This window comes from Perognathus longimembris, chromosome 16 (genome assembly GCF_023159225.1).
Source record: "Perognathus longimembris pacificus isolate PPM17 chromosome 16, ASM2315922v1, whole genome shotgun sequence".
NCBI classification, from domain to species: Eukaryota; Metazoa; Chordata; class Mammalia; order Rodentia; family Heteromyidae; genus Perognathus; species Perognathus longimembris.
The window spans coordinates 5,200,349-5,221,045 of NC_063176.1; the positions used below are offsets into that span (position 1 = coordinate 5,200,349).

At 36.4% G+C, this 20,697-nt stretch overlaps 1 protein-coding gene across 1 annotated transcript in view; it reads left to right on the forward strand.

The window, feature by feature from the left end:
• Window positions 1-20,326, forward strand: part of Uba6 (ubiquitin like modifier activating enzyme 6) — a 50,684-nt gene extending 30,358 nt beyond the window's left edge. Inside the window, exons 21-33 of the mRNA XM_048363907.1 lie at window positions 655-744; window positions 842-922; window positions 1,786-1,914; window positions 3,932-3,983; window positions 4,078-4,141; window positions 5,475-5,544; window positions 7,021-7,092; window positions 8,675-8,792; window positions 10,516-10,709; window positions 11,351-11,478; window positions 12,610-12,697; window positions 14,746-14,840; window positions 19,047-20,326. Coding sequence (XP_048219864.1) covers window positions 655-744; window positions 842-922; window positions 1,786-1,914; window positions 3,932-3,983; window positions 4,078-4,141; window positions 5,475-5,544; window positions 7,021-7,092; window positions 8,675-8,792; window positions 10,516-10,709; window positions 11,351-11,478; window positions 12,610-12,697; window positions 14,746-14,840; window positions 19,047-19,182 — 1,317 coding nt within the window. The 3' untranslated portion in view covers window positions 19,183-20,326. The remainder of the gene's footprint in view (window positions 1-654; window positions 745-841; window positions 923-1,785; window positions 1,915-3,931; window positions 3,984-4,077; window positions 4,142-5,474; window positions 5,545-7,020; window positions 7,093-8,674; window positions 8,793-10,515; window positions 10,710-11,350; window positions 11,479-12,609; window positions 12,698-14,745; window positions 14,841-19,046) is intronic.
• Window positions 20,327-20,697: the final 371 nt, after the last annotated feature.

The following is a 20,697-nucleotide window of genomic DNA, read 5'->3' on the forward strand; positions in this document are numbered from 1 at the left end:
ATGCATATGTTTTATTTCAATTTTTATAAAGTATTTCTCAGGTTCACTCATGAGATAAGTTGGTATGTGTGATGACAATATAAAATGAAAAGCTCAATCTTAAGACAATTACTTCGGGGGAAAATCACAATGGTACACGCTACTTGAGGAAACTAGCAAGCCTAAACTATATACCTTCTAGTACTATAGATGAATTTCTTCAATAGTACATCATTAGTCATTTCCCATTTATTTAATTTACACTTTAGCTACAAAAACTGTAACAAGAACCCTTTGTGCCAAATGCTTTTCTCCATGAAGGGGCCCACTGAACTGTGAACACTATGCTGATATTTCTTGAATTACTTTTCAAAGTAAGGAGTAGTGCTATAAAGTTTTAAGTGGATTTCTTAAGAAAGAATGGATAATGTTTGGTGATTTGTCATGACTAATTTGTTTTTTGCCATGTGGCTTCACAGATAAAAAAAAGGTGTATTTGCATTTATAATTAGTTTGCATTCTTGCTGTTAAATAGTTAAGTGTCAAAAGAATTAACTTTGCGTCTTACTGCCTGAGAGCTATAAAAATAGATTTTTTTTGTCTTACTGTTATAATGGTCTTAATAAAACTTGGGCATTCCTTTTATTAAATGTCTGTCATCATATCTTACAATAGCGAGACCCCCCCGAAGAGGAAATCCCATTTTGTACTCTAAAATCCTTTCCAGCCGCTATTGAACATACTATTCAGTGGGCAAGAGATAAGGTAAAAATTCTTCTCAAAGAATTTGTTTTCTTTCATTAGAGGCGCAGGTATTTTTTCCAGCTAACAAATACTTTGGAATTTTTTCTTTTCCTTTCAGTTTGAAAGTTCCTTTTCCCATAAGCCTTCCATGTTTAATAAATTTTGGCAAACCTATCAATCCGCAGAAGAAGTCTTGAAGGTAAAAATAATTGTGTTTTAATACAGATATCACAGTTTATGTCAGCATAATCTTATTTTCAAGTTGATGCAAACTGATTTAAATTCAAATGAAAATGCCATGAGTAGATAATTAATCTCAAACATAATGAAGGCAACTTCGAAGATATCTTCTTGTGTTTTTTTAATTCTATACCATTAAAAAGGCTAACTTTTTAGTATTGAATATTACCTGTAGAATTCCATATATTAAGTACATATGTGGTACTACTAAGTTAAGGAAAGAATGTGATGATAGCGTGTGAATTAAGAAACTTTGAGGGGCTGGGGATATGGCCTAGTGGCAAGAGAGCTTGCCCCGTATACATGAGGCCCTGGGTTCAATTCCCCATCACCACATATACAAAAAACGGCCAGAAGGGGCGCTGTGGCTCAAGTGGCAGAGTGCTAGCCTTGAGCGGGAAGAAGCCAGGGACAGTGCTCAGGGCTTCATGTATGCAAGGCTTTTGACTGTAAGTCTAGCTACTTAGGAGGCTAAGAGTTGAGAAAAGCCCAGGAGTCTATCTCCAGTTAATCTGCAAAAAATGCCATAGCGACTGTGTGGCTCAAGTAGACGAGCACCAGCCTTGAGTGAAAAGCAAGCCTGGAGCATGAGGAACCAAATTCGATCCCCAGTCCCGGGACAAAAGGAGAGAGAAGAGAAATACAGACAGTGATAAGGACTTTGAAAGTGAAAAAAAAAAAAAAAACAGAATAAAAACAAAACATAGAAACTGCCCTTTGGTTTTGGTTCATACTTTTGGAGCAGGTGTGCAAATGTACTGGCATGTGTGTGCAAAATTAGAAGTATTTTAATTTCTGTTTTGTTTTCCTTCCCCCTTCTAGAAGATACAAAATGGACAGAGTTTAGAAGGTTGTTTTCAGGTTATAAAGTTACTTAATAGAAGACCTAGAAATTGGTTCCAGTGTGTAGAATTAGCAAGATTAAAGTTTGAAAAATATTTTAACCATAAGGTAAGTATGCATTATTGGTCATTAAGAAAATATCTTCCCTGGGTCCATTCAGTTATTACTAACTTTTATTGATGTGAAATGTCTACTCTTATTCTGTAAGGCCTTTGAGAAATAAGTAGTAACATATGAGGGAAAAGGCAGAGCACGCAACTAATTTTTATTTGAATGTTATTTTAAATGTTTAAACTTCATTCATTAGATTTATCATTTTATTCTATCTTTTGCAAGCAAAATTTGAACTTAGGTATCTTTTCTTACTGTGAAATGAGGTGTATATCGCTATCTTTTCTTACTTTGTAATAAGGAGTATGTTCTGTTTTGAGTTAGTTTAAAATGAGATAATTCAGTAATTTTGTAAGAATTTTACCTTTCCTTAGCATTTCTCATAAACGCATCTGTTTGTGCCTTTATAAATTGAGGATAATAAATAGGTATTTCCTGCATAGGGTAATGCTGAGGATCATAAGGGTTGACACCTGTAAAGCATTTAGAACAAAGCATGGCCTGTGAATACTCACTAGCTGTTTTTCTTGTAGTTTACACACAGTTTCTAGAATGTATCCTGGACTACTGGCAGTCTAGAATAGTCTTCTTGGGCTCTTACCTATCAAAATATAATTTAAATTTCTCTTTTAGAGACAAAATCTTCAGTGCCAGGTTCAGGTGGTTCCACCTCTAATCCTAGCTACTCGGGAGGCTGGGGATCTGAGAATCACAGAAAAATCTCCATGAGCCTCTCCTTATCATCAGTTAACCAGCAAGCATGCCAGAGATGTAAAGCATCAGCCCTGAAGGGAAAAGGCCAGGGGAGAGCAAGAAACCTTGAATTCAAGCCCCCATGTCCCCTCTCCATCCCTCCCCTCTGCCCCCTCACTTATATTTGTCTTTTTATAAACTCACTTCCTCACCCTAGAGTTCTACGTGTCATAAACTTAAACGAATTGTTTTTAGATCATTATGTTCTGTAGAGCTTTTGTTTGTTTTGTTTTGTGTTTTGTATTTGGTGATAACTGGGAATTGAATCCAGCCAGAGCTGCATGCTTGCTAGACAATATCTCTACACTTAAGTCATACCTTGAGCTCTTTTGTTTTTATTGTGGTTTTGAGGGGGCGTTCCCTGACTTTGTCCCGGGTGGACTAGAAATCAAAATCTTCCTGCCTCTGCTTCCCAAGTAACTGAAATTCCAGGCATGGGGCATCACATCTGACATTCTCTTTCAGTTTTTTTTTATTAAAAAATTTCAACCACAGGAAAATAATAGTATAAGGAGTCTCAGTATAGTAATGATTAACCTAACACCTGAGTTTAATCATCATCAACTTACAGTTTTGCTTTATCTATGCCCAATTTTTACTCTCCCAGGATAATTTTAAAGCAAATCTCACAAACATGATTTTAAAATACAAAACATTGTGTGTTTTTACTTGTTTCAGGATTCTTTAAAAACAGCAGAATGACCATGTGAGAGGTAGCATTTATATAAAGAAGACTGAAGCAAGAGAGGGCCAGGTGGAACAAGCCCAGAATCCCAGTACTTGTGGGGCTGAGGCAGGGGCGCTGCAAAAAAAGAAATGTGAAAGCCCCTTTCTCAGCCCGTCGTTGGGCACAGTGGTACATTCTTGTCATCCCACGCTACCTGATAGAGGCGGAAATGGGGAGCATCAGAAAATTAGGCCAAATTCTGTCTTCACCTAGGAAAGCTGAATGTGGTAGTGTGTCCAGGGATCCCAGCATGGATGGCAAACTGCAGTAGGTGGAGTGAGACTCAGGCACCATAACCCAGTAGGAAGTGAGACCCTACTCCAAAAACAACTGGTGAAAAACAGGACTGGAAAATAGGGTTCCGAGGTATCATGCCATCCTAACAACTACAAAGTACTGGGGATACCAGTCAGGTGTAGAGAACTTTATTGGGTTTGGGTTACTAAAGGACATAGGTTAACAAAGAAAATTGTAATTGTTTTTTTTCCTCAGGAAACATTGAGCAGTTTATCTTTAACTCAATTCTTTCTTTAGGCCCTTCAGCTTCTTCACTGCTTTCCTCTGGACACACGATTAAAAGATGGCAGTAAGTATAACCAAGTGTTGGGGCAAAAATTGTGGTATAACTGACAATTACTTTTCATCATATATTGAAAATAATATTGGTATCTTTTTGTTAGGTTTGTTCTGGCAGTCTCCAAAGAGGCCACCTTCTCCAATAAAATTTGATTTAAATGAACCTTTGTAAGTATGTAGGTCTACTTTAACTGTATGTTTTTAATTGTACATTTCAGAATGATCGCATTTTTCTCAGTCCAAAAAGTAGAAGTCATTCTGGTTAACAAAACCACTCACAATCCTTTTCACACAAATGTGCATCCTTTATTTATATTATCTCCTTTACAAATGTATCTACTTTTACAAATTTACCTCTTTGACTTTGACCAAAAAAAGTTAAATGACAAAAAAAGTTTGTATATTTAATAAAGCTAAGAATCTTTAGTTATGTGGAAGAAGCAATTACTAAGTTTCAAAGGACTTGGTTTCTGCATGACTACTTGGATACATCATATTAGATTTACACTTTTGTTTATATATTTTAATTTCAATACTTAGATTGCTTTTACTAATGTTTCTTGCCTCTAATTACTCTTTGCTTAATATTCTCATCCGTCTGTTGCATGTTTAAGCCTGCAGAGACAATATCATGAACTGCTTTTTCTATAAAATGTAACTGGTGGGGTAATTTTTTTTCCCAGCCTGTTTTTTAAGCCACATTTGCTTTAAATCCCAATCTTAAATATTGGCCCCTTTTGCCAAAGTCTATAGATTTTTTTTTTTTTGCAACCTACAAGTCTTTGCTTTCCAACATGCTGTAATTTCAGTACAGAGACTAGAAAACAACAACAACAAAAAATCCTTCATTGATTTCTTTTCAAAATGAACTAACTTGCTTAGCTTTAACTGATGTGTACTATGTAAGACCTGGTGGGTATTACTTTCCTGTGGATTAAATGAACTTTCTACCACTAGTGTAGTTTTTCTCCTCTAGCATTCATTCCATCTTCAAAATAGTTGTGATGATTACCTGAATATAAAGTGGTTTTGATAAGCATTTGATTTTTGTAGCTTTTGCAGTGTTTCAATCTACTAGAATTGCATTGTCCACTTTAAAATACATAATCCAGGGCTGGGAACATGGCCTAGTGGCAAGAGTGCTTGACTCATATTCATGGAGCCCTGTGCCTGGGTTCCATTCCTCAGCACCACATATATAGAAAAGGCCAGAAATGGCGCTGTGGCTCAAGTGACAGAGTGCTAGCCTTGAGCAAAAAGAAGCCAGGGACAGTGCTCAGGCCCTGAGTCCAAGGCCCAGGACTGGCTAAAAAATAAAATAAAATATGTAATCCAGTGATAAAAATGGTAATGCTATAATACAGATTTTGTGATTATTTTTCTTATTTAGAACACTATCTTAAAAGCCATAGTTTTAAATGAGCTACACATCTTGAAACTATGCATTTAAAGTGTGAATTAAAGCTATGATAAGATTTGCTTTATTTTTTAATTTCACAAGGCACCTCAGTTTCCTTCGGAATGCTGCAAAACTATATGCTACTATATACCACATTGCTTTTGCAGAAAAGGTAAGCTCTTCTTCAAGCCTTACTAAGTGATGTAAAAACAACTCGTAATTAGTTAATTGAATAAAAATTTGTTTTTATCAGAATGATTCATTTTGATATAAACATAAAATTTTGTTCTATCGCGCTGTCTGACATAGCAAAAGCTAACATTTATTACCGTATTACTAAGTAGAAGAAAGTTGAAAATTTTATTTAAGGAGTAATGAAACGTGAATATTCTTTAAATATTTATAACCTGCATATCTGCTTTTGTTATCCTAGTTACTTTATAGTCAAATTGAGCTATTTTATAGTTACTGAAAGATAATTACTGGTGGGGCAATGTTAGTGGGGTATGCGGTGCCTGGCAGCGGAGCTCAAGACTCCCCAAGGGGGAGGGGCCCAAGGGACAGGTGTGACCTTGGCAGCAACCAGCCCAGTCCGGGAAGGATGGACCCTCACAATCCACAACTTCCTCTGCAGACCAGAAAAATTATTCTTTTTGTTTTATTAATAGGAATTTCGTCTTAGTTGCCTGCTCATGATAGCATTATTGGCCTTGTATGATAATTGTTTTAGTTTCAGTGGGCAACAACAGTAGCCAGCTGACTTTGCCAGTTACTGCATTTCATCAAATGTTGAGACGCAGTAAACATGCATTGATGTAAAAAAAAAAAAAAAAAGATATTCTTTTAAATTTATTAAAACTTTTTTGGTAACTTTTGTACTTTTCCTTATCATCATACTCATTCTCTTCGCTATCTTCACTGTCACATAAGATAGGTTGAATAGAATGTTAGGAGGCATATGTGCATACCTCAGTTTTTCTTCACAAATGTATATCAGAGCTCAATAAATTCTGTGCTTCCAGGAAGACTGCATAGAACTCTTGATCTTTCCTCAGCCTCACAAGTGATGGAATTACTGTCATGTAACCACCATACCTAGTTGTAGATCCATTAAATACTGTCTGGTCTTACTGTTGATTAATCCTTTTGGGAATTAGTGCAAATAAAATCCTCCAGGAAAGTCTAGTAAAACTCATAGCATTTAGAATGGTTGCTGTGTTACGCGCTGGGCTTAAAAGTCCTATGTCAAGCCGTTTCCTAATAGCCTTAAAACTCATCTAAATTCATCCTCGACTGGTTTTCTGCTTTTCAAGGAATGAGTTCTCTAAACTTTTTAATTCATTGAATATTTTAAATTGTTCAAGGATCATTCTAAAACTGAAAGTATGAAAGTGGAAAAAGAAACTTCCTTCTTAAAACTTGTAGAAATAGTAAGATTTCAGGTTTGTAGACTAATCATAGTTTAGTCCTAATTGGTTTTATCCAGTAGTCGTTATATGTGACCACTTTGTAGAAATAAGGATTGATGTCTCAAATAGTGTAGTCTAAATATTTAAGTGATAAATTATTTATTTTGAAATGATAAATGATGTATTTTAGCTATGGAATTTGCCATGTGAAGAGCATTAATTAAATTACTTTTTAATAGGACTTAGCAGTAGATTCCCTCATGAATATTCTTTCAGAAGTAAAGATTCAGGAATTCAAACCTTCCAACAAGGTAAGTTTAAGTTTAGAAATCTCTTCATTCAGCTAATAGTTATTAAGCTGCTTTTTGTGGCAAATGCCATTCTAAACCTGGAGGATAGAAGGAACAAAATTCTTGGTGTGTGTAGAGAGCCCTTGAAGGCTTTTAGGGGTAAGTTTTTTTCCAAAAGAGAATACATGTAGGAAGTTTAAGCTGAGATTTGAGAACTAATTGGGTAATAATAAGTATTTTGTGTTATACTATAAGTTAACAGAGGGTTTTAAGCGTAGGAGGGGTAACATAATATGGTTTGTATTAAAAAGGATAACTGGCTGTGGTTAAGAATGAGTGTATGGAACATAAAGAGGAAGCAGGAAAAGCTGTTAGGGAGTTATTGAAAGAATACAGGCAACAGCTGGGTGTCGTTGACTTGAGGCATTCATCCTACCTACTTGGGATCAGGAGGGTTGTACTTCAAGGCTGACAGAAAGCTGGATGCAGTGGCAACCTCCATCATTCCAAACGCAAAATAGAAGACTGGTGACCCAAACCAGCTGTGGCAAAAAGTGAGATTTACCTCAAAAATTAAACAGAGCAGAAAGAGCTGGAAATACAGCTACAGTTGTAGCCCAACTGCTCAACAGGCGTGAAGCCCTGTGTTCAAACTCCCAGAACCATACACAGATAAACACACCCACACACAATTATAGACAAAAGATGGTGATTTGAAGCACAATTGGATTCTCTGAATACTTTCATATGGCCTTGGCAAGACTTCTAAGGGACTGAAATCAAAATGTGAGAGAAAAGATTACTGTTTTGTTTGATATAGTAAGCAAACCTACTAGGCTAGAATGAAGGACATAGGAAAATAAAGAACAGAGAACAAGAGGTATAAAGTAATTGCCCAATAAAATTGGAAAGTTGATCAATTACAAGATGTAGTCGAATTGCAAGACAGAACTGAGCATCCAGCTAACATGCTGAATGTATTACAAATAGGGATGGAGAAAAGTTAATTTCTTAAAGATTGGGGGTGGAGGCGTGGCTTAGGTTGTAAAGTGCCATCCAGTGAGCAAAAACAAGTTTGAGTCCTGGTCTCAGAAAGTTTTTGTGGGTATATTCTTCCTTTATCTTGCTCAGTTTTGTATGTGAAGGAAAAAATTCCTGTTAGCAACTGGCGAGCAATTGAAGAATTCCCAATCGATATATTTTATGAGTTTTCTATTTCTGAACATTTCTGCACTAACTAGAATTGTGTAATTTGAGTTGAAAGTAGATTTGTTAGAATCAAAACATTTATTTTTATGGAATTTCACGAGATCCATAGAAGTTATTTTTAGCAACCAATATAAAAAGGTTAAGTGTATTTCACTGGAGGTCTCAATGAATAAGACACATGTTCTTGCAGAATATACAGTGTGATAAGATAGATGACAAAATAACAGTATTATTAAAGGAAGATATAAAAATGATTAGAATCTCATGATTCATGAAGCAGTTAAAATATATGGAGCAACCATTTTTCTCTTTGTGATCTACTGATAAAAAATGGTAACCAGACTTAGATACAGGACATGATAACATTAATAAATTTGTATACATGCACTTGAAGGTTGTTCAAACAGATGAAACTGCAAGGAAGCCTGACCAAGTTCCTATTAGCAGTGAGGATGAGAGGAATGCTGTATACCAGCTGGAAAAGGCCATTTCATCCAGTGAAGCAACCAAAAGTAAGGGAACTTCTTTCCAAGAATGTTTTGAACTAAATTGACTATTATTTCACCTAAGCTTCATTCTGATAAGTTTGTGTAATTAAAAAAAATAATAAGCTAATCATCACCCTATGAACGTCCCTTTTTAATCTTTAATTGTGACTAAATTCATCATTTTCCTCACCTTGTCTCTATGCTCAAATGTTGGAGTTGTCTTTCTCCAAATTACATTGACTGCTATTATTGTAGCTGATGGTAAGCAAGTTTAAAAAGATAAGCAAATCTACTATTGTTAGGAATCTAAAATTCAGGATAGTCTCCTTGTGGAGACTAGTTTTTAGACAGACTGATCTCAATTACTTGAGGATAAAGAATCATAGAGAACTCTCAGGTTCTTACTGTCAGAATGTAACATGCAATCTTATAAAATTGTGTTAACATTGAAATGAAGAAAAACTGTGCTATTAATTTTTTTTAAAGCAGAGCCATTTGCTTGCTCTGCTGGTGGGCTCTCAACATTTTTGTTGCATAAGTCAGTGACCCCCAAAGTTTTGCCATATTATGCATGAACCAATAGAATGTCAGGAAAAATAATTGAGAATAATATTCATTACAGTGATGCAGAAACCACTGTTCTAAAATACACATTTTTGTTTGAACAATTGACCTATTAGTTGTAGGTAGGATTTAAGGAATAAACATTGAGCAATACCAGGTGCACTTTTGTTTTATTACAACCCAACTATTAATAGATCTGTTAATAGATCATTTTCTTAGTATGCTATTTGCTGGAAGGTTTTTTAGAAACTTACCTAATTTAGTGGCATGTATAGCATAATACATTTCCTTGAATTTTTTTCCATTTCTCAATTACTTTCTTTCTTTTTTTTTTTTTTTTTTTTTGGCCAGTCCTGGGCCTTGGACTCAGGGCCTGAGCACTGTCCCTGGCTTCTTCCCGCTCAAGGCTAGCACTCTGCCACTTGAGCCACAGCGCCGCTTCTGGCCGTTTTCTGTATATGTGGTGCTGGGGAATCGAACCTAGGGCCTCGTATATCCGAGGCAGGCACTCTTGCCACTAGGCTATCTCCCCAGCCCTCAATTACTTTCTTGGTCCTTTTAAAGGTTGTAAGCCAACATCTCTTTTTTTTTTAGTAAGGAGTTGCCATTTAAGAAAATAGTTTATGAATACATTTCGTCTTGACCAATGCTCCCTTTTCGACATTCTCACCTAAGTCTCCCAACCTACCTCTTCTCTCACTCTTCTTAATTTTGTAGATATACATTGAATTTTTGACTGCATTCTCTCCTCCAGCCCATTCCATGCACCCCCACCCCCCTACCGCCTGCTCCTCTTCATTCTTCTTAGCTTGTCTCCTTGACCCCCCACCATGCCCCCTTTCAAGTACCCACTTCCTGGTGTGTTCATTTGTAAGTTTTATCAGCCAATTCTAGCTTCCACATTTGAAGGAAAACATGCAACGTTTGTCTCTGGGCCTGATTTCATTAAACATAATTTTTTCCAGGTCTTTCCTTTTTTTCACAAATGATACAATATTATTTTTTCTAGTGAGTGAATAAAATTCCATTGTGTATATATACCTCATCTTCTTGATCTGTTTTTCCATTGAGCGGCATCAGGGCCTATTCCATGCTTCGGCTGTGGTGAAGAGCAAACATTGCTTTTTATATAGTAAAAACTTTACCAGTTACATGGGAACTTCATTCTGGTTGCTCTGATCAGGTGACCTTCAGATGGCAGTACTTTCATTTGAAAAAGATGATGATAGTAATGGCCACATAGATTTCATCACAGCTGCATCAAATCTTCGTGCCAAAATGTATAGTATCGAACCAACTGATCGTTTCAAAACAAAGCGCATTGCTGGTAAAATTATTCCTGCCATAGCAACATCTACTGCTGCAGTTTCTGGCTTGGTAAGATTATTCTAATCAAAAAATGCTTATTTTTTTATTGCCTTTTTCCTGTCTTCCCCATCAAACCAACCCTGGCTAGCTACTTAGAGATGTAGAGAAATGAATGTAGGATTTTGTAGTTCAAAATCCCAAGATACTTCTGAAAACATAGGCATTTTGTAATTTTGTGCTTACAAAGCTTTTAACAGGATAAATATGCACAAAATTATCAGATTTCTCAATCGTCTTTATATTCGCCATATAAAGTAGATACTCTTTTTCATAAATAAGATGAATTGTCCCAATTATTTTTATAATTGAAGATTTTTAGTATGTCCCTAGTTGTATAGTTTCTCTAAAGGTATTGTTTCATGTCTATAATTTGAATGGGGTTTTTTTCCTTATTCTTTGATTGTAGCAGGTACTTTCAAAGTGCAAAGATTACCTGATGAAATAACTTGGTTCGTTATGTGTAGAGGATGAGTTAAAAGTTTGAAGGTATAATATACTATAACTCTATAGTCATATAAATAAAAAATTTGTATTACTTCTGCTCTATAGCTACTTTTACATGTTTGAGAAAGACTTGAAAAAACTGAACAGATCAAATTAAAATCGTGGTTTTTAAATTTAATGTAATCAGATCACCTTCTTTTATCTAGGTTGCCTTGGAGATGATCAAAGTAACTGGTGGTTATCCTTTTGAAGCTTACAAGAATTGTTTTCTTAATTTAGCCATTCCAGTTATAGTGTTTACAGAGACATCTGAAGTAAGAAAAACTGAAATCAGGTATGTATGAAGGTCTGTTTCTCTCATATAATAAGAATTGAAAATAACAACCTTTAAAAGGGAGAGGTATTGACTTTCCCTCTCCTTTTCTTCATTTGCATGTCTTTGCTATCACTTCAGAACAAGTTCAAACCTCATCTTGATGAAGCATTTGTTACCATACTAGCCAGAGCATTCTTTGCATGTTTGTTCAACCACACTGTTTTGTGTTATCCTTTGACAGATTATACTTTTCACGTTTATTTGTATTATGCTCTGGACAGATTTCATTTGTGTCTAATTAACGCAGATAAATTAGAAGTCTTTCCACTGTCTGACTGTGGATTATGATGAAATTTAGAATCGGGCTGGGGATATGGCCTAGTGGCAAGAGTGCTCGCCTGGTATACATGAGGTCCTGGGTTCAATTCCCCAGTACCACATATACAGAAAATGGCCAGAAGTGGCACTGTGGCTCAAGTGGCAGATTGCTAGCCTTGAGTAAAAAGAAGCCAGGGACAGTGCTCAGGCCCTGAGTCCAAGGCCCAGGACTGGCCAAAAAAAAAAAAAATGTTTAAACTATAACCTACAAACAGTACATTGCAAATGCTTAAAAACAAAGTAATATGAAATTTAGAATCTAATTCCACAATGTATGACAAAGGAGAACAATTGTCTAGGTTTGAGTTTTTCACTTTTTAGGTTGGCAACAGCCAAAACTTAAATAAAACTATCCTAACAAGGAAAGCAACATAAATCACTGATGAAATTATAAATACCATGGCCTGCAGTAGAGGAAATATGACCTGGTATTTCAGATCTTCAGAGGAATTCACAGATATCTCAAATTACATGTACAAGGTTATTGTTCTCACACTGCTTATAATAGCCAGTGGTGTGGACAGTCCAAATGTCATATAAAAGAAAGAATAAAACACACTAAGACATAGTGGTTTGTAATCAGACACTCAAAGAAATGTGATCAAAGTGATTACCTATATGGACTAATGGGGAAATCATGGAATATTTCGAAGTTCTGTTTTTTTCTTGCCATATTACTAATCACAAATAATGGACTCCAGAAACTTTTTGTATTATTTCTAAACAGAAGACATTTTAAATGTTTCTATTCTGAATACTTTTCTACAATAGAAATGGAATATCATTTACAATATGGGACAGGTGGACTATACATGGAAAAGAAGATTTCACTCTGCTGGATTTTATAAATGCAGTCAAAGTAAGATATTATTTACTTGATTCATTAGTAATTTTGAGTGTGGTTATGTGTGTCCTAGTCTCTTACTCACGGGAGATATGTTTCAAGTCTCCCAGTGATTCCTGAACCTGCAGATGCTATTGAGCCCTTTATCTGCCATGTTTTCTTCTATATTTGTATACCTGTGACAAAATTTAATTCATAAATTGGCCACAGAAAGAAATTAACCACAATAATGAAATAGAGCAGTTAAATAATATAATAAAAGTATTTCTCACAAGATATGATAGATCTCTAGGAGTTTCAGCATATAGTGTTTTTTATTGTTAGTATGAAAGGTGACATTGTTACAGTTATATAAGTCAGATAGAGTACATTCCTTTCTGAACAGTGTCAACCTGCCTTTGCTCTCTGTTTTTCCCTCCTGTCCTCACCCACAAGCTGTAGAGTTCATTTTCAATGTAGTGTCTAATGAGTACCACTGCTGCATTTGTTCACCCTTTGTCCCAGCATTTGTGTGCCTTCCTCTTACCCTCCCAAGAACAGATAAATGAACAAACAAAAACATCAAAGGAAAAAAACTTGTTTCCATATCCTAGAGTTCATTTTAATTAATATTATTTTATATAGTCACATGCACATAGGTTTTGCACCTTTATGTTCCTGTTCTAAGAATATCCTCCTTTGGTCTCATCGTGTGTGAATGCCCCGAGACCTGTATACTTTATCATATCCGGTGCATTTTTTTTTCTTTTACCATACAGTGTGTTTATTTGTTGATTTATAGACACATTCTAGCTACCACAAATGAGGGAAACCCTGTCTGGCTCACTTCACTTTCCAAGTCTTTCATTTCCTTATGAATGGTACAATATGATTTTTTCTGATGGATGAGTAGAATTCTAATATATATATATATATTACATATATATATATATCACATTTTCTTTATCCATTGAGGGCTGATTCCATATTTTTTTTTTTTTTTTGGCCAGTCCTGGGCCTTGGACTCAGAGCCTGAGCACTGTCCCTGGCTTCTTCCCGCTCAAGGCTAGCACTCTGCCACTTGAGCCACAGCGCCGCTTCTGGCCGTTTTCTGTATATGTGGTGCTGGGGAATCGAACCTAGGGCCTCGTGTATCCGAGGCAGGCACTCTTGCCACTAGGCTATATCCCCAGCCCCCTGATTCCATATTTTGACTGTGGTAAGTAATGCTGTAATGAACACAGTTTTTCAGCATATGATGTTTTATGTTTATAAATTCAAGAACTTTCATCACTTTTTTGATCAAATCAAACACTCTTGTTTTTCTATGGCATTGTTTAAGTAAGAATCACTGTTCATGTGCTTTGGGACCGTTACTAACATATGTGCTACTAAAACAGTCACTTTGAAACCAAGACAGCTACTAAATGCCAGTGATGAGTGTACAATGCAGAGATGCAGGACCAAGAGATGATTCTTATCCAAGAGAGCAAAGAAGGACAGCCTGAGATTTCAGTGCACTACCCAGAATGGCACACCATTTAAAACTTAGTAATTGTTTTGTTTTTTTTTTAATTTTCCATTAAATTCTTTCATACTGTGGTTGACTATAAAAAGTAAGATAAAGAGGGACTACTGTAGTTTTTGTCCATTATTAAGGGGTAAACTATTAACATTATAAACAATTCGTCTTGAAAGTGATAATTGTAACTGTTTAAAATTATAAATATTGGGGCTGGGAATATGGCCTAGTGGCAAGAGTGCTCACCTCGTATACATGAAGCCCTGGGTTCAATTCCTCAGCACCACATATATAGAAAAAAATCCGCAAGTGGCGCTGTGGCTCAAGAGGCAGAGTGCCAGCCTTGAGCAAAAAGAAGCCAGGGACAGTGCTCAGGCCCTGAGTCCAAGGCCCAGGACTGGCAACAAAAACAAAACAAATAAAATTATAAATATTAATTAGGTTAAAGTAAATATTGTTTAGTATGTTTGTTGTCCTTTCACTAATCATTATAAAATATTTTCACCCCAACATTTTCTGTCCCAGGGTTTTGAATATTTCTCTTTTGGGTATTTACTTTTAGGAGAAATACGGAATTGAACCAACAATGGTGGTACAAGGAGTCAAAATGCTTTATGTTCCTGTAATGCCTGGTCATGCAAAAAGGTTAAAGCTAACGTAAGTATCTTAACTTCAGTGATTCACAAGAACCAAACTGAAGCTGGATATGTACTGGAAAATTAAGTGTAGAAGTTGTTGAAATTCAGATAAAAGTGTTGCTCTTACCTAATGCCAAGTGAACCTCTACAAGCTTCCTCAAAATAGATTCCTAGGGTGGCCATATCTTTGGAAATTTATTGTGGATAAGAGTATCAGGTGTAGGGGCTTATTAGACTTGGTCAGTGGTAGGAAGTAAAAGTAGATCTACCTCTTATGTAGAAATGTGAGAAGTGGCTTTATGAAACTGAGGTATAATACCAAAATGCCAAAAACTCATTATTTCAAATGACTTTTGTTCAAGATGCTTTCTGTGACCTAGTTCTTTTCTAAGGAGTAGGTATATATCAGTTACCAAAAAAAGTCACAACCTACTAAAGATGTTTATGTAACAACTAGAAAAGTACATCAAATGGTGGTAAGTACTAGGCAGAAAATAAGGAAGCCGAGAAAGAAATGTAGGGAGAAGTGGAGTTAGGTTATATTTGGTAGTCTATATACTCCATTTGCCTTCTCACCCAATAAGGTAGCACTTAGAAAAGGAACCAGAGAGCCAAAATTTTGACAGTGGTCTGCAAGGACTATATGACCTAGTTCCTACTTAGCCATTTCCTCCCAGATTTCTCTCCTTTTGTCACTGTATTCCAGGTGCAAGAGCCTCCTTACATTTCCTTAAACACTCCTGTCATGCTCTAACATGGGACCTTTCTTTGTTCTTGTTTGTTTCCTCAGGTTGTAATTGTTCCTTAATTGGGAGCCTGGCTAATTTTCACCTCTAGTCTTTGTACTTGTTATAAAAAGCATTTTCTTAGCTTTTCTTTTTTTATTGTTAATGAAGAGTTGATGGACAGAGGGATTAATACAAACCCTGCCCCCTTTCTCAGCCAATAGGCCCAAGCTTCTCTGCTGTACATGGTGGCTACTACATATTCTGCTTACATAGTTGTTTATTTGCTATCTCATTCCTCCATCCCCCACTAGAAAGTAAGTTCCACTAAGGCAAGAATGTTTCTTTGATCTGGCTTGTGTTTTATGTTTACACTTAGACCTGGCATAGTAGACATCAATAAGTAGTTATTGTAAGAATAAATGAATCTGTGGATAATTTTAAACCTGTCATATTTAACTGATTATAAATCAAAGTTAATTGCTTATAATTAATAAAGATCTTAATTATGTCCAAGCATTGAATCATACTCCTATAATCCCAGTACTTGAGAAGCAGGTGTAGAAGATCTGTAATTACCTATGGCATTAATTTGTCTTATATTATTTTTCATTAGGATCCCTGTTTTTGGATAAATTAAGAGTGATAATTAGAATTATGTTGTGTACTACCTAGAATAAAGTAGGGGGTGGTATAATATCTAGTGGCCAATCAAAATTTGCTGCAAAAAAATAAGTTTTTGAGAGTTGGTTGATAGGTAACTTTCCTCATAGATATGCTTTGTGAATACTATTTCGTATTGTATTACATTGTTCATTTAGCAAATATTTACTGAATACTTATTGAGTAGCTTTTGTGGTAAGTCAGTCAATGAGGTTGTGGTTAAGGACTTAAGCTTGGCTGTAGGAAGACCTGAATTCACATGCTTGTGCAGCTATTTAATTTTCATGTCATCTTAGTTTCCTATTCAAAGTTAACAACGATTGTCCCATGTTCGTTGAGGATTACAATAGTAGTAAAGCCTAACAAAATCATAAATATTACTTCTGATACTGTTTTTCTATTGTGTAAGTAGCTCTCCTCTTAAGGATTTCATAGTCTATTAAGGGAAATAAACATGTTAATCATGAACAAAATAATCAGATCATTATACTGAAGATTTTTGCAGTGCATCATGGGTTCTAATAACTCAGTTTTCTAGTTGGGGTAGATTTCATTTGAGCTATCTTTGAAGTACAGTTTCTGGCAAAAAAAAACAACAACAGTTTGTTCAAACACATGCAGCTAGATGAGCATAGTCTGGCGGGAAATAAGATACGTTAGACTAAATTCAAAAGTAATATGGTGAAGATGAGTGGGAGAAAGAATGAAAGGATAGGTATGAGACAGAATAACCTTCTAAAACTAGGAAGAACTATTGTGAGGGTTAACTAGGTTAGGTAGTCCGGAGCCTGTCATGATCTAGGTACTGTGTATTGCAGAATTAACATCAAACATACATTTCAAGACAGTTCTGACAGCCATGTAGATTAGAAAGTAGAACCGAAAACTATTTTAAGGATGTAATTTATGTTACTTTCTTAATCTTTATAGAAAAATACTAGAGAATGCCTTAAAACATAAGGAGTATAAAAAGATTTTTCCAAAATCGTTGCTTATGTTTTGGGAATTCTTTTAAATCATTTAGTATGTAATCAGTGTTCTTTGTTCCCCCTGCATTTGTTATGAGCATCAGTCAGTGGGGCGGTGGCTGCTCATTTTGACATGCCCCTGTGTGTATACAGTGTAATATATAGATCAGATTCACCTCTTGGCCCTTCCTAACTGCCCAAACCAAGCCCAGCAAGATTCATTGTTCCGTTTTAACACATGTACATATGTGTGTGGACCATATTTGCCCTCCTCTCTGTTCGTCTTCCTTGCTCACTAGAATCCACACCCTGGACACGACCTCTCTTACACTCTTGTCTTTTATCTTTGTTAAAGTATTTGTTAATTGTTTAAAGGAGTTCAACCATAGTATTTCACACATGCCTATATAATACTTTAACCAGATTGAATTACCAGTTTTCTTTGAGCATTTTTGTAAGGCCCGCCCCCGGGAGGGCTCCATGCCGATGCCCCCCACCTGTTTAGGTATGCGCCCAGTACCTGTGTTACTAGGTAACTAGCACACCTGGAGGCAGTTACCTTCTCCTCCTCTGAGCTCGCTCACATCCAATCCACCCGGCCACATCTCCCGCCTTCCCCTATATAATCCAGCTCAACACGGTCCCCGCTCTCTTTCCTTTTCTCTCTTGCTCTCTTCCTTTCCCTCTGGCCCCCCATGCCCATCTTGCATGGGCTGGCAGTTTGCTTTCCCCCAGTAAACTTTCTGACTGAACCATGTGGCGGATTTCCTTTCCCGTGAGCCTTACGTCTCGATCGGAAGGCTAGCCTTCAGAATTCGACTGTCATCTTAGCATGTTGTGGCAAAAGGAAACCTACCACATGGTTCAGGCAGAAAGGAGTTTACTGTTGTATACATGAGGCCCTGGGTTCGATTCCCCAGCACCACATATACAGAAAACGGCCAGAAGTGGCGCTGTGGCTCAAGTGGCAGAGTGCCAGCCTTGAGCAAGAAGAAGCCAGGGACAGTGCTCAGGCCCTGAGTCCGAGGCCCAGGACTGGCCAAAAAAAAAAAAAAAAGAAAGAAAGAAAGGAGTTTACTGGGAGGAAAGCAAACTGCCAGCCCACACAAGATGGAGGCGTGGGGAGCCAGAGGGGAAGGAAGAAGGGGAAAAAAAAGAAATAGAGCAAGAGAAAAAAGGAAAGAGAGCGGGGACCGTGTTGAGCTGGATTATATAGGGGAAGGAGATGTGGCCAGGTGGATTGGATATGACCTCAGAGAAGGAGGAGGTAACTGCCTCCAGGTGTGCCAGTTATCTAGTAACACAGGTACTGGGTGCAGACCTAAACAGGTGGGGGCATCTGCATGGAGCCCTCCTGGGGGCGGACCTTACAATTTTCAGTAATTATCTAGATTGATTCACAATTCCATTTCCACATGAGTTATTTTTGTCTGTCCATCTCTGTGTGTGTGTGTGTGTGTGTGTGTGTGTGTGTTGGGGTGGAGTCTGAGACTTGAACTCAGGGCCCCTGGGTGCTGCCCCTGGGCTTATTTTGCTCAACTACCACTTGGGCCACAGCTCTCCTTCCAGCTTTTATGGTAGTTAATTGGAGATAAGAGTCCTTGCGGCTTTGCTGCCCCCGCTGGCCTCGAGCCACAATCTTTAGATGTCAGCATCCTGAGTAGCCAGGATTTCAGGGATGAGCTCCTGGTGCCTGGCCCAATAGAGACTTTTCAATAAAGAAGAATGTATATGTAAGAGCAAATGGATAAATAGATTTTAAAATAAAGTAGGCAGTAGTCTAGATTTTCTGGATAGCATTAGTTAACAAATCGTTCTTTCATTTTATATAATTTACCAAAAACTATTTGTTCTTGCTTGCTTTCTTAGAATGCACAAACTTGTGAAACCCTCTACTGAAAAAAAATATGTGGATCTTACTGTGTCTTTTGCCCCCGACACTGACGGAGATGAAGACTTGCCTGGACCTCCAGTAAGATATTACTTCAGTCATGGCACTGATTAAAAGACGTTGTCTTAGTTACTCGAAGACTACTTCATTTTGCACTTTTTCAGAAGCTAAAAAAAAATCAGCTCCTTACTATGGATTTCTCCTTGATGACGCCTTAATTTAAGGGAAACATTGGTAGGAAACTGAAGAATTATAATCTGGAGTATGTACTTGTCTAATGCTTCACGTGGCTATGATCACAGGCAACTTGAACTGGAATACCATTTTATAATGCTTCCAAAAAATTGATACATTAAGCTCTCAGATGAAACAAAGGAACAAAGTACTTGCCTACGACCAGAAGAAATGAGGATCAAAAAAAACGAAGATAGTTAATTTAACTACTCAAAAAGTTAATAGTTAATAGTATTTAATTAATTTCTTTTTTGTTTGGTATCTGAGACCCATTTTTCAAAACAGTGTTTGGTACTCTGCACCTCTTACATGACTAAGCTGTGATAATTTAATACCAATGGGAAAAGGAAAGAGGTTCTGGCAGATGAAGAATAGAGATTTAAAATTGTATAGTTAGTGTTTTGTGTCCTGATACCTTTGTTAGTTTAAGAGTTTCATATATCACCGTCTCCCCCAAATCAGAATTTTTGTTGATAATTATTAGTGTTGTAAGCCATGAGCAGTAGGTCAGATAACACATGTTAACTTGCACTTAATGTGAGCAGTATTACATGGACTCTGACATCCCTCCTAGAAAATCTGCGAATGTGTACAGATAAATGTGGCTAATCATTTAATTTTTAAATATGGCTTCTGATTTGGCATTTTATTTATTTGGAATTCTAAACTTGATTGTAGTACTTATAAGACTAAAAGATTTTGTAAAGGGATTGTCCTTAGAAATAGATGAAAATTAGCAATTAAAAAATGATCACTAGTAGAGTCTTGATTTTTTTTCTTTCAGCAACCTAATAGAGAAAATACTATTACGTTAAAGGGAAATATGTCATTTTATTCCTCATTCTTAGAAGAGAGTTAATAAAGATAAGAATTATTTTTTTAAGTCATTAATGAGAGAAACATTGTCTTCTGATATGAATGATCTGTTATGAATGATCACAAATCTGCTATAAGAACTTTTATAACAATGATTAAATTATACTCAGTACTGTAAAGTTAATGAAAGCAGCAAGTGATTATTTAACACTAGAGCTGTCATGAAACCACTGTTACAGCCTCAGGAAATCATTTTCCTCTCGCTCTTTGTCTTCTACTTTCCTGTTCAGACAATCAGTAAGTATTTTGATAAATCAGAAACCACATTTGCATCAGTGTTACTACAGTTGGTATCTTTGTACTGCATATTTACTTTCCTCTCCCACTTTTAAATAGTTATTCTGTCAACCTAGTGATTTGTATCTTTCTGTAGAAAAATATCCAGTTGGGAAGTGTTTGGGAATTGAGGGAAAATTCTTATAATTAAAGGATAATCTGTTCATTCACGTAGAGATTGGGAAAGGGTAAACAGGACAAGTTTCAAAGAAATAACTACCTTAGAAATAAGTAATTTTTGTT